The sequence below is a fragment of the Berghia stephanieae genome, chromosome 5 (assembly GCF_034508935.2).
Source record: "Berghia stephanieae isolate SIO BIC M18660-M18661 chromosome 5, UCSD_Bste_1.3, whole genome shotgun sequence".
In the NCBI taxonomy this organism is placed as follows: domain Eukaryota; kingdom Metazoa; phylum Mollusca; class Gastropoda; order Nudibranchia; family Aeolidiidae; genus Berghia; species Berghia stephanieae.
Genome location: NC_088364.1, coordinates 12787288 through 12800365, shown reverse-complemented (window position 1 = coordinate 12800365; position 13078 = coordinate 12787288). Strand labels below are relative to the sequence as shown.

General features: G+C 33.8%; 1 protein-coding gene across 2 annotated transcripts in view; it reads left to right on the top strand.

Annotated features, from left to right (window-relative positions):
• LOC144972418 (dual specificity mitogen-activated protein kinase kinase 6-like) overlaps window positions 1-11283 on the top strand; it is a 69353-nt gene extending 58070 nt beyond the window's left edge. For both annotated transcript variants that reach the window (XM_078913582.1, XM_078913581.1), the window contains exons 2-9: window positions 2179-2248; window positions 3633-3798; window positions 4463-4582; window positions 5382-5498; window positions 5891-6070; window positions 7102-7179; window positions 8157-8296; window positions 9200-11283. In XM_078913582.1, the coding sequence (XP_078769708.1) occupies window positions 2179-2248; window positions 3633-3798; window positions 4463-4582; window positions 5382-5498; window positions 5891-6070; window positions 7102-7179; window positions 8157-8296; window positions 9200-9350 (1022 nt within the window). In that variant the 3' untranslated portion in view covers window positions 9351-11283. The remainder of the gene's footprint in view (window positions 1-2178; window positions 2249-3632; window positions 3799-4462; window positions 4583-5381; window positions 5499-5890; window positions 6071-7101; window positions 7180-8156; window positions 8297-9199) is intronic.
• The last annotated feature ends 1795 nt before the right edge of the window (window positions 11284-13078 follow it).

Here is a 13078-nt window from a genome sequence, read left to right as displayed (position 1 = left end):
GAGCCAAATGTTTCGTAATTCTACGATTTTTTTCGTAATAGTAACGTAGGCAGGTCTGCTATCCGTAATCCTGGCGATTGAATACAATTTGTTACAGTGAAGAAAAAAAAAACAAAAACAACGAAAAGTTTGTTTCTTATCCTTTCAATTTTACAATCACTTTAAGGTTCCATTTCATTCCGACATAATACAGCTTTGAGACGGTTGCGGGTCGTACATTTAAAAAAATAATAATAATAAAAAGAAGTAGATCTCGATTAATTGAAAAATAAACAAAGAAAGAAATAGACCTCGAACAATTGAGAAGAAGGGGAAAAAAGTTTGTGCAAACACTTTGACTGTCGGTTCCGACAAAACTCTTTAACTCTCTCCTTACCGATCTTTTTCAGTATTTGTGACGTCTCATCTCAAAACGGTATAAAGTCGGGATGATTAAGATGCTGAAAATGGAACTTGTAGCCAGAAATGTCATGCTTAAGTTGAGTTTATATGCTTAGAGGAGTATCATATTTTACTGTGGTAGATTCCAAGGTTTCATATTTTTGACCAGTTTAACTATAATTTGACTTTTTATCATCTGGTCCATCCCGACATAATACCGTTTTGAGACGATGGGTCACATTTTCCCAAAATGGCAGGCTTACCCAGCAAAATAAATTGATTTTTAAAAACTCAAACAAGCTCTCTACAAAACAACTTTATGTTCATATTCAATTAAACAAAGTTCATTCTTCAAAGTTTGTGATGTACATTTTGCTGCAGGTGGTAAGGAGAGAGTTAACCACGGAATAGTCTTTTTAATAATATCATTCGATTATGATTCACCCCCCCCCCCCACCACCACCACCACCACCCCTATACACCCCACCCCACCCCCATCGGACGTCTATCTACTTGCAGATCTGATAATCCAGTTTATTACAGGCTCGTTGTTAATAACTCTCCTCTCAAACCAACGCAAAATAATATTTTCCTTTCCAACAAATGCTAAATCAAGCTCGTAGTTGCGTCCGGTTGTCGGATCTTCAAATATTTTGTAACTGTGATATTGAATATAAGCTTCAATTTAATAAACGAAAACAGATAATGTGGACGTTTCGTGTTTCCCCTTTATCAACAAAACAGATTGAATGAAACACTACAGACGAATGAGATAATAATAATAATAATAATAATAATAATATGTAATAATGACGTTGTTTAAGGTGAAGGATTCGAGCTGCAACATTTACATATCAAATTATGTGCACGTTACCACCATCTTATCACCCCCCCCCCCCCCCCCCCCCCCAAAAAAAAAAATCATAAATCCGATACTCCATAAAAGAAGAAGGTTTGAGAATTTATGACCATATTTTTCCAAGTCTTGATAATCTTGATTCGGCCGATATTTGAAGTTTAAAAAAAAAAAAAATAAATAATAATAATAATAATAATAATATAATAATAATAATAATAATAATAATAATAATATATAAATATATATAAAATCATAATAATAATAATAACAATAATAATAATTCTGGCCAAAATTGTTTTTAATGTGTTTTATCAGAGTGTGCCAGTTTACACAGAACAGATGTGTTGTGTGACATATTGTACTCAGTACTAATAATAATAAAAGCAAATATTATAGTAGAAAATATTATAGTAGAATGGGTACGGTTAACCAGATAGATGTTTAGTGTTGCAATGTGTTGTAATGGGAATGGGATCCGGGAACTGGTCGTACTTATTGTTAGTAAGTAGGTCATAGAGATACAAGCGTAGATTCCAACCATAGATTTAGACTGCCAGATTGCGCACCTGTTTCTGTTTTGTGTGTATTCTGTCCAAGGCTAACTAATACCCTGGTTCTGTCCAAAAGTGTGTTGTGGTTTGTTTGGTTTTGCTTCTGTTTTTGGGTTTGGTTTTGTTGTTTTGTTTCGTTTTTTGGTTCTTGTCTGTCTTTTTTTTCTGGGTTTTGTGGGGGTTTTTTTGTTTGTTTTTTTTTTGTTTTTTGTTGTTTTTTTTTTTTTTGGGGGGGGGGGTCGTTTTTTATTTATTTATTTTTTTTTTGGTTCTTGTTTTTGTTTTGTTTTTGTTTTGTTTTCTGTTTTTTTGTTTGTTTTGTTTTGTTTTTGTATTTCCAATTTGTAATATAATCCCTGTATTTTATCTTTTTACTTTCGTCAATAGGTAAAAAGTTCCTAGGCTCAGGTTTCAAAATCCAAGAAGACAATGATGTCGACCACAGTGCTCTTACAGCGTGAGTGTAACAACCAGAATGTGTGTTTAATGTGTAATCATACCATTAACGTAAAAAGTTTTGTTGGCCTTTTTTCTTTCTTTCTTTCTTTTTTTTTTTGTTTTGTTTTGTTTTGTATTTTTGTTTTTGTTTTTTTTTTGTTTTTTTTTGGGGGGTTTTTTGAGTTTTTTTTTGTTTCCTTGTTTTTGCTTTATTGTTTGTTTCTTTGGGGACTTTTTGTTGTTTTTTTTAATTTGTATTTTTTTTTCTGTTGTTTTTTTTGTTTTCTTGGGCTTTTTGGGGGGGAGGGGGAGTGATGGGTTGTTTTTTTTCTTCTCTCTGAGGGGTGGGGGGTTGAGGTGTTTATCGGAATTAACAAAGGGATAAGACGCAGTTGGAGAGAATGGATGGGCGGAAGGGACAGCTGTAAGGAAGTAGACATCGGTCAAGGGTTGGGCAGCCTGTTTTGATTTTTAAAACATGTCTCCTAAATAAAATTGTATATACGTTTAGAATCTACTTGTGTTTTCTGTCTGATGTAGTCCCTTTATGTCTTTTTCTTCTTCTTCTTCTTCTTCTTCTTCTTCTTCTTCTTCTTCTTCTTCTTCTTCTTCTTCTTCTTCTTCTTCTTCTTCTTCTTCTTCTTCTTCTTCTTCTTCCTCTTTTTCTTATCTTTCACTTTCACCTTATAGTTTTTCTGAAAGAACTTATAGTGTTGCAAGTGCCATAAAACCCTTAAAAACATAAAAACAATACCATAAAATGTTAAACCAAAGCCAAAACCTTGAATCAGCGATCAAGGCACTTTACATTTCACACATCTGACTACTGCTTGGCTCTGCTTTTCATTGTTAAAAAACAAAAAAAAAGTAGTCCTTCAGAGCCATATGGCTCTCATCATGGAGCCAAAGTAAATCTCAGTAATTGTAATATCGCCTAACATGCGTCATGTCTCATCTTACAAAGTGTTGCTGTTGGCCAGGGACCCCTTGCGCAAAGCACTTATAAAGATGTTTAGTGGATATTTCTCAAAATAAATTATGCTCATGTAAAGATCCTTGAGCGCATTAAATTGATATTTTGCTATATAAGACACTTAGGGGTCCCGATAGCTCAGTTAGTAGAGCAATCGCTTCATATGCAAAGGAACCAAGATCGATCCTCGGTACAGTCAAGCTTTTTTTTTTCTGATCTGATCCCCTACTGAATGGGAAGCAGGGTCTGTTAGATCTGGTGGAAAGTACTTTGTGATAGACCAGTGTCCTATCCAAAGGATAGTAAGCAATGGCTGTTGTCCGTTTCACACTATAGAAACCAGGATAAACTGAAGAACTACTTATATTAGAAGTTCAACCTATAAGTTTATTTCATATATAATTTTTATCTCGTCATTGTTTGATCGCAGTCCCCCCAAGCCAGATCTTGATTCCAAAGCCACCTTGACCATCGGCGGAGTCGACTTTGAATGCGACTCATCAGATCTGGAGCACCGACACTTCCTGGGCCGTGGTGCTTACGGCGTTGTGGAGGAGATGATACACAGACCAAGCAATAAAATCCTGGCTGTTAAGGTTGGTTTTGTTTGGTTATGTGATAGAGATGAGTTTGTGACAATTTATGTAAGGTGATATGAGCAGATCTCTCCAGGTAGCAAATAAAAATTGATATGAGCAGCTCTGCGCTGTCAACAAACATAAAATAGATATGAGATTTTAAGGATTAAAATGTAAACAATCAGTGCAACTCATTTTTAATATAAATCAGAACTTAAACATGGTTTTGAATAGATTTAGTCTAGTTGAATTCAAAGACAGAAGTTGCTGTTTTGTTAGTGAGGTTTTTGTAGTTTATTTTTTAAGCTATTTTCTCCAATTTTCATTTTTAAAAATTTGGTTCAAATTTCGAAATTTGAATAAAGGACCTTCCTCCTCGGAAAAGTCTCTTTACTCACATTCCCTTACAATAGTCAGTCAGATGTAAATGAGCACGTGGCGGTTACAGTGTTGTCTTTGTTTAAAAAAAGAAATTTAAAAAGTTGTAACAGCACTTTATAGGTATCGTAGCCCATTCTAGATGTTTTGCTGTTGGTTTGAGGCCCCTCGTAAAGCAAGTGGGTATTTCTGAAATGCTCACGTTTTAGGTTTGTTTTTATGAATTTAAACTCAGACATGACAAAATTGCTACTGTATTTCAATTTAATTATTTATTAGTATTTTGCTTGTCTACCACCTGCAGCGTATTACAGCCACTGTCAACTCTCAGGAAAGGAAACGTTTACTCATGGACTTGGACATCAACAAGGAGAGCGGAGGGTGTGAATTTACTGTAGAATTTTACGGAGCTTTGTTTAGAGAGGTAGGTTTTGTTTGTTTTGCTTTGTTTTTAATTTTTTGTTTTGGGTTTTTATTGGGGGGGAGATGGAGGGAGGGTCGTCTTTAGAAATGCGTACTTGTCACTTTTAGTTTGACGAAGGAAAATAAAATGTTGGGTGGGATCCTATGACCTCCTATGATGGGCAGAGAGTTCAGTTGTTGTGTCTTCTATCACCCCTATTTGTTTTTCCCTTTCCATGTTGCTCTCTCTCTCTCTCTCTGTGTCTGTCTGTCTCTCTCTCTCTCTCTCTCTCTCTCTCTCTCTCTCTCTCTCTCTCTCTCTCTCTCTCTCTCTCTCTCTCTGTTCTGGATTGTTGAGATTTTTTTGCCTATCCTGGGAGAGCTCCTTAGCTGAAAGGGAGACAGTCAAATGTAACGTACCTTTTTTTATTGGTAGATGACATTTTTATTTCTCTGTAAATCATCTCTCTGTTATGTGTGTTATAGTTACTAGTTTTGAATATGTAAACATTTGAGTGTATCCTTCATAACCAGATTCTTTGCTTATCCAAATAGGCACATTGTGGGATTGCTCATGGAATTTTCTTCTATTCCCTATTTGAACCTATTTGAAGTTCCCCTTTGTCTTGCTTTTTCTTTGATGATTTTTTAACTTCAGATCTACAACTTTTCCTCTATCATCTTCCTTTTTACTGGCTCTAAAATGACCTAATAGTGTTGCAAGTGCAGTAAAACCTCTAAAAACAAATAACAAAAACAAAATGAAATGCATGTATTTTTCGACTACGATTTGATAGTTATTTGTCACTGTTGTTTTACAGGGTGATGTTTGGATCTGTATGGAAGTGATGGATGGTTCCTTAGACCAGTTCTACAAGAAATTAAAACTGCACAAGGAGAAGATTCCAGAAAATGTCATTAAAAAAATTGCCAAAGCTGTACGTATCATTTTTAAAAATTGAATAATTCACAAATCTTTTTTATAAACTGCAAAGGTATTACTCTTTTACAACTAGTTAACAACTTGGAAATCTCACTTAAAGTTTTATCTTTTTATGTCAAAAGTTGCTATACTATTTTGTTGTTAATTGAATTCGTATCACTTTTCCATCTACACTTGTCGTACTTGAGGCCCTTCATTTCCTCCACTCCAAACTCCATGAGTTACTGTGATGTGAATGAAGCATTTCAATATCCTCATCAATAAGGCAGACTGCATTCTCTCCCTGCATATTCAGAGTTGCTGTTGTTCAGACCTATTGTAAAGCCCTTTGAACTCATTCAGTGGATGTTGGGCTATTTTAAAGCAATTATTTTTTCTCCTTCCAAGGTGGTTGAGGCCCTTCATTTCCTCCACTCCAAACTCCATGTGATCCACCGTGACGTGAAGCCTTCCAATATCCTCATCAACAAGGCAGGAGCCGTCAAGATCTGTGATTTCGGCATCAGTGGATACCTGGTCGATTCTATAGCCAGGACCAAAGAAGCTGGCTGTCGACCTTACATGGCTGTGAGTTCATTATCAAGAAAATTTTTTTTTTTTTGAGTAGTCCTTTCAGATCCATTAGGCCCATGGAGCTGAAGTTTATCTCGTTTTCTATAACGTGAAACGGACAAATAGCAATTGCTTGCTAGCCTTTGGATAGGACTTTATCTAAAAGTACTTTTCCACCAGATCTGACAGATCGAACTACCCAATCACAGCTGGATGGACAGGAGTGTCAGGAAAAAAATATCGACTTCACCCAGAATCAATCTTCATCCCTTTGCATGTGAAGCGAGTGCTCTACAAACTGAGCTGTCGGTACCTCCTCAAGGAGACCTTTACACTGATTTTATCTGCATTCTTTTCAGGGGTCTAATTTGCCCAAGTTTCAGATTTCTTTCATCATGTTCCTATTTTGTATTGAAAAAATAATAAGTAGAAAGTGATGAAAATCTTGTTATTTTACCTAGAAATGGACACAAGACCATATTGAAATGTATTTACTTTACACTGTTCTAAGGTATTTTAGGGTAGACATATGTACAGGGCAAATTTAAACTGGAATCCATTGCCAAATGATATAATATTGGTAACAAACTAGATTTAATTCTTATAAATGAGTCTTAAACAACAGATGGCTGTGTTTGTCATCAGCAATGCTAATGTTGGTTGCAAGAAGAAAAAACGAGTTTCAATTTATATACGTAAGGGTGAAAATGACACATCTTGTTTCCTATTTAAAGATGTGAAAAAGTGTGTATGAAATAGAGCCTGACAAAGCAAGAAAGAAAAATACTAGAAAACAGAACATTCTCCAAATTAAATCAACCTGCCTGAACAGTCCAGGCAGGATGATTTTTTTCTTCTTGTATTTTTCATTCTTGCTTTGTCTGGCACTGTTTCTTTCACACTTTTTCACAACTTTATCTTACACTAGTTCTTTCTCCCTGATTTGTCATGTTGGCTATATATATGGCATTTGTTTGGATTATTGTTGTTAAATAACCAATGTCTTGTGTTTCACTTAATGAATGCACTTAATTTTTCATCCACAGCCCGAACGAATTAATCCAGACATGTCGAGTGAGGGCTATGACATCAAGTCGGATGTATGGAGTTTGGGCATCACTTTGGTAGGATTCTTTTTCATATTTTAAAAATCTTGTTTGTTTAACCCACTCAACCCTAACACCGACTATATCCGAGGTTTACCCGGGTTACTTTTACCCCATTCCTATTTATTACATTTTTATGAGACCTGATATAGGCGTAGTATCAAAGCTATTGTTTTTAATTTTTGCGCATTAATGATAGTTGAATAAAACTATCTATGTACATGCTCATTTTTAATACATTTTTTTTCCAATTTTGAAAAGTTGCAAAAATCTCTAGGATTGAGTGAGTTAAACTGGTGGGGACCCCGCAAAATATGCAGGGAAATAAAGGCTATTACGAACAGGCACTCATCTATTTTAATTATAATACAACTGTATTGAGGAAATTAACACAGATCAAGACGGATTTTTCAAACTATCAACAATCAAACTTGATGGTGATTCGCTAGGCTAAGCTAAAATTAAGGACCAATCGTATTGCCCCAGTAGATTTTCTAAACAACATTTGAGTCAACGGGTGATAGAATTATCCTTAATTGAAAAATGGGTTGCAAGTATATCAGTCTGTAGAAAAATAGTTTTAGAATTTTTAGATTTGGCAGTAATTCTGTTTTCGTTAGCAGAAATTTATCATGGGCTGTACAGAATAATTTTGACCCCCAGCCCTTTTTTCAAAGAATAGAATTTATTATTATTATTATTATTATTATTATTATTTTTATTATTATTATTATTATTATTATTATTATTATTATTATTATTATTATTAGATTCAAAGCACACTTAACATAACTGAATATTAAAATGAGATCAATTATTAAACTGGGCAAATCTTGCTGAGACAAGAAGTAAATGGCTGGTGAGATCCACATGGGGAATAGGATACCCAACTATAAGCCGATCTACCCATCCTCAATCTTAAATTTTATCGTAGTAATTTTTTAATGTGGTTCACTTTATTTTTATTTTTATTAAATTTTATTATTTTTTTTCAGATGGAACTGGCCACAGGAGAATTCCCTTACTCCAAATGGGTGTCACCATTTGAACAGATTAAACAAGTGGTAAATGAGGCCTCACCCAAATTACCCAAGGACCAGTACTCACAAGAATTGTGTGACTTTATAGATCATTGGTGAGCATCATCATCATCATCATCATCATCATCATCATCATCATCATCATCATCATTTAATAACATATCTGTTTAAATGTTACATCTCATAGTTATGTATTTTCATTCAATCATCACATCAATTACCTACTGTGTATATGTGAGTGTGCATGTGTATGTGTGTGTGAGAGTGAGTAAATGATCTGAATTGCTAATATATGTTATTTCAAGGTGTGCCGACAGCTATGTGTTCACCGGACATGGGCGCTATATACATTATTTCCTATTATTATTATTATTATTATTGCCTTACTGACTTAAGGACTTCCTAATCATCGGATTGGGACGCCTCAGCTGCCTCTCTAATCATCCGTGTCATTTCCTTTCACAGTTCACAGTCTTTTGCTGTGGATGCTAATTTCATAAGGTCTTCCTTTGATTTTAATTCCCTTGTTATTTTGAAGGCGTTTTAGGTCTCTATTCAGGACAGTGTGAATTAACGTGGGTGATCTACCTTTCTATTTCTTGTATCCAGATGGGGTGAAAATAGGATTCATGGCTTTACAGCTGGTATATTTTCATCTCTTCTGAGTATATGCTCAAAAAGCCGCCACCTTGCCTCCAGGATTTGAATGGATAAAGGTCTTTCATTGCATTTTTAATACAGTTTTATTGCTTATTTTTGTGGGTATTGTATATTCAGGACTCATTTCAGTTGTTTTCTATGGAATCTGTTTAATCTTTGTTCTTCAGTTTCAGTCAGTGCCCATGTTCCACAGTTGTATATGAGCACGGATTTTACAAGACAGGATTTTTTCTCGACTGCTTTATTTATCAGTTTTTTTTAAAAAGATGCTTTTCAAAATCTGATTTTACTACTCACACATTTTTAACGTTATATTTTCTGAATTGTTCATTCACCAGTTTGAAGAAGGAGTGCAAGGAGAGATACAACTACAGCCAGCTTTTACAGCATCCTTTCATCGTCAACACTGCTGAACAAGATATTGATATGGCAGGCTACGTAAATTCTGTCATAGAAAAGTACGGTCCTCTCAATGAGAATGCAACTTGAGGACTGGCAATGATTTAGGATCTCGTTTTTATGTTTTGTTTTTTTTTGTTTTGAGTTTTTTCCTGTTTGTGTGTACGTGTGTTTTATGTCCAGTTTTTGTTGGGGTTTTTTTTTTTTTTTTTGGTTGGTTTATATTTGGGATATTTTTTTTAAGTTTTGTTTTTATTTCTTGGGGGAGGGGGGGGGGGGTTGGGGTTTTTTGATTTTTAATTTCTGTTGTTGTCCACCTTTAAGAAAAAAAGAAAGAGGATGTGAGTCATGGAATGGATTGCTTGAGATTTTATTGTCAAAATGGGGATGAGTTACGAAATGCATGCACTTTTGTTTATTTAATACTTTGACCTAATTTTGTTCATTGCCTCGGTATGAAATTAAATTATCTTCTTTATTTATTTTTTAAAATTCTTATTCTCTTTAAGAGATGATGGAGCAAAATGAATGGTATGATAAAAGATGTTTGACTGTATCTATCATTTGAATGAATTACGTTGCGAGAATTTTCTAAATATCCGTCTGCAATTCCTTTCTTCTTTTTCTTGTTTTTTTTTTAATATATATATTGATGATTTTTTTTTTCAAATGCATTTGTTGCAGTCATGATGCGTATTTGAAACATCGATGATAATAATGTATTTAAGTTGAAAACCTCTTGTGCTTCATTATTGAATTTTAATAATTACGAACATTTTAAAAGTGAAAAGAAGAAAAAAATGATCATGCATTACTTTCATATTTATTTATTTATTGATAGTGGAGTATTTATTATTCTCTTTCAAGCTTTTTAGTATATTCCACAATGTGTATAAGGCTTTATCATTGTTACTGTTAAGAATCAGATTCTCTTGTTAAATTTGTAATTACTGTGAAAATATAATTCATAAATAGATAAATAAATATAAGTCTCATTGTATAGACATTTTATTTGTAAGATGTTAATGTTTAAATTTAGAATCCTCTCTTTTATATCATGTTTTGTTTATGAAGAAAATTTGAAGCTGGAATATAGAAGATACTTTTTTGACCAAAATTGATTGACAGGTCAGATAGTGAAATTATTTTTCTTTCTAAGTATATTTGAAGGCTGGTTTTCCAAAACTCGTCAAGTCGATTTTTCTACTTTTTTGGATTTTCCTTCCATGAGACAAATTGAAATGTAAATTTTATTTTAAGCATCAAATGGCACACGAATTTCCCTAGATTTGTGTGAATTTGAAGTTAAGATATGATGAAATAATACACTGAATGAGAAATTAGAGGGGAAATAATTCTCAATATTTCAAGCTGGGAAAAAACGGATTTAGGGAGTTTTAGAAAACCACTCTTCATATATTATATATATATACATAAATTTTACATTTCAAAAATGTTTTACTTAATTTCACTTTACTGAGTGGAATTTATTTAACAATTCTTTTGCAATATCCTTTTCTTTGTTTTTCTAATTTAAGTTTTAATCAGGACTGGAATCAATTTTCTATTGAATCAGCTCTCGTGCTAGTTATAGTGTATCTTAAATTGCTTCTAGTTGATTAGGTGATTATCTTTTTTCACACCCACTTGTTTTGAGATATGAAGTTGATCGTGATTTCATAAACCATTCCTAAATATGAAAGACATATAATACAACCCATCACATGACGTTGTTTATTCAATGACTTGTATCCTCTATTTTCTTATAATGTGTTCTGTAGATAAATTAATGCCGATTGATTTTCATTGCTTGTTGAAGAATGTGATGTAAGTTCATAGTTTAAAGTTTAAACTTCAATCCACCATACAATCTGAGAACATGAATGCCTTAGCTTTGCAATCTCCTAATATTTGAATAACTTAGTAATGTAAGTATCTAATTAACTTCCCCGAAAAAAAGAAAAAAAATAAAAATTATTGATAAAAGCAAGCTAACATTAGCTGTACTTGGATGTAAATAAAATCGGAGGAAGAATCGGCAAAGCGAATAAATTACTGTCTTTTAATATCGTTGAGAAGAAAACAAGATTAACTCTGGGATCAGCCACAGTGCAGCACCAAGCAATAGGTGCTAAGTTTCTTTCACTAGGGAAAAAACAGATGTCATCGCCTACCAAACTGCATGGCTATTCCTAGCCCAGGAAATTGAGATTGTTCTGAATTTTCATGACTGAAATATATTGATCGTAACCAATAGACTGAGTCTTCATTTGGAAATCGCATCCAGCCATTTCTTAGTTTTTGTTTGTTTTCAATTTTATTACAGGTCATAAAAATAAAGAATAATAACAAAATAGATAAGCTTTTGAAAATGATTGTTTTAGTTGTATCTTGCCAGAAGATTTTTTTTAAAATGATAATTCATGCCCGTTGATTTCCTTTTTTTTAATGAGTGAGTTTATTTCAATCATTGATTATTTTGACAATGGCGTCAACTCTTTGCTCATCTTCATTCTCTTCCCAATTTCATAAAGCAACTCTGATGTATTGATCAAGGAATATTTAAACGATAAAATACACAAAAACACCTATTTAATCAAGTGAAATATGTAAGCTCATTAGTTCATATGGCATAAGGGCCCCAATTGGCTTTCGCTTGATTCCATCTTGGTCGCTGAGGTTGGAATTTCAGAGGACTTCTGGATAATGTAAGAATTACAGTGGTTCTCAATAATCTATCCTTGCTCTCTTTCCTTGGAGAGCTTATTTTAAAAAAAATAAATAAATAAAAACCTCCCTTTATTCATCCCCAAGGAGAAATTTGAAACGAGGGGGTAGTCGAACTCTGTACCTTTTGGGTATGAAGCAAAGACCGTACCGCTGAGCCACGCTGTCCCATGAGATGTACTTGACTTAAGCCCTTGACCCTAGTCGGGCCATAGGCCACCGGTTATGCTTCTCTATTTGACTCTTCCCTAGGCTATCTTCTATAGTTCAGAGCTATACTGTCATAAGTGTTATCAATTTGAATATACAGAAGGGAAACCAAAGAAAAACATGTTTCATTATTACATCATGATGCAAGACTGAACAGTTAGAGATCAGCTGTTTGCTGGTTTCTAGTGTGAATATGCAGAATTTGACGGTTATAACAAGGCAAAAAATAAAAATGATCAGTTCTATTATATTAGCGCTTTAAAAAAATAAGTCAGTTATCATTTTCGTAAAATTGTTGGATAAGCAGTGGTACATTGATTTTGCCTAAAACAAAGATAGTAAAATTATCTTAACATAAGATATTCTTCATTTTACAGAGATCTGCCCTATTTTATTACTGTGTGTCTATCGCCCTTGTTTCTATGAACACCTTATTCCATCCACTCTTGTTTCATGGCACAAATGATAGGCTCCCTTTTATTTATGTATATTTTTCCAAGCATGTTGTTATCGTATTACCCATCTCCATTGCTCAGGTAAATATTTTTGTGAAATGTGTTGACCCTAGAGAACTGGTGTGTGACTTTTGTTTTTGTGTACCGAGGGCAATAATAATTACATATTTATGCAAGTCTGAAATTGAGCATGATGTTCGCAATAATGTTTAACTAACAATGATGAACAAGTAGAATCTTGTTTACTACAGAGTTCCAGACGTTGTGGTATAACAGGATTTTGCTGCATGTTTCTTACTTAGAGAGCACCTTTTCCATTAATATTTGCTCTAGGCGCATTCCCGATGATTATTTTCATAGTCATCTGCAACCCCAAGAATGTTGCAGGCACTGACAAACTCTTATTTAACTTATTTCACTGTCCTG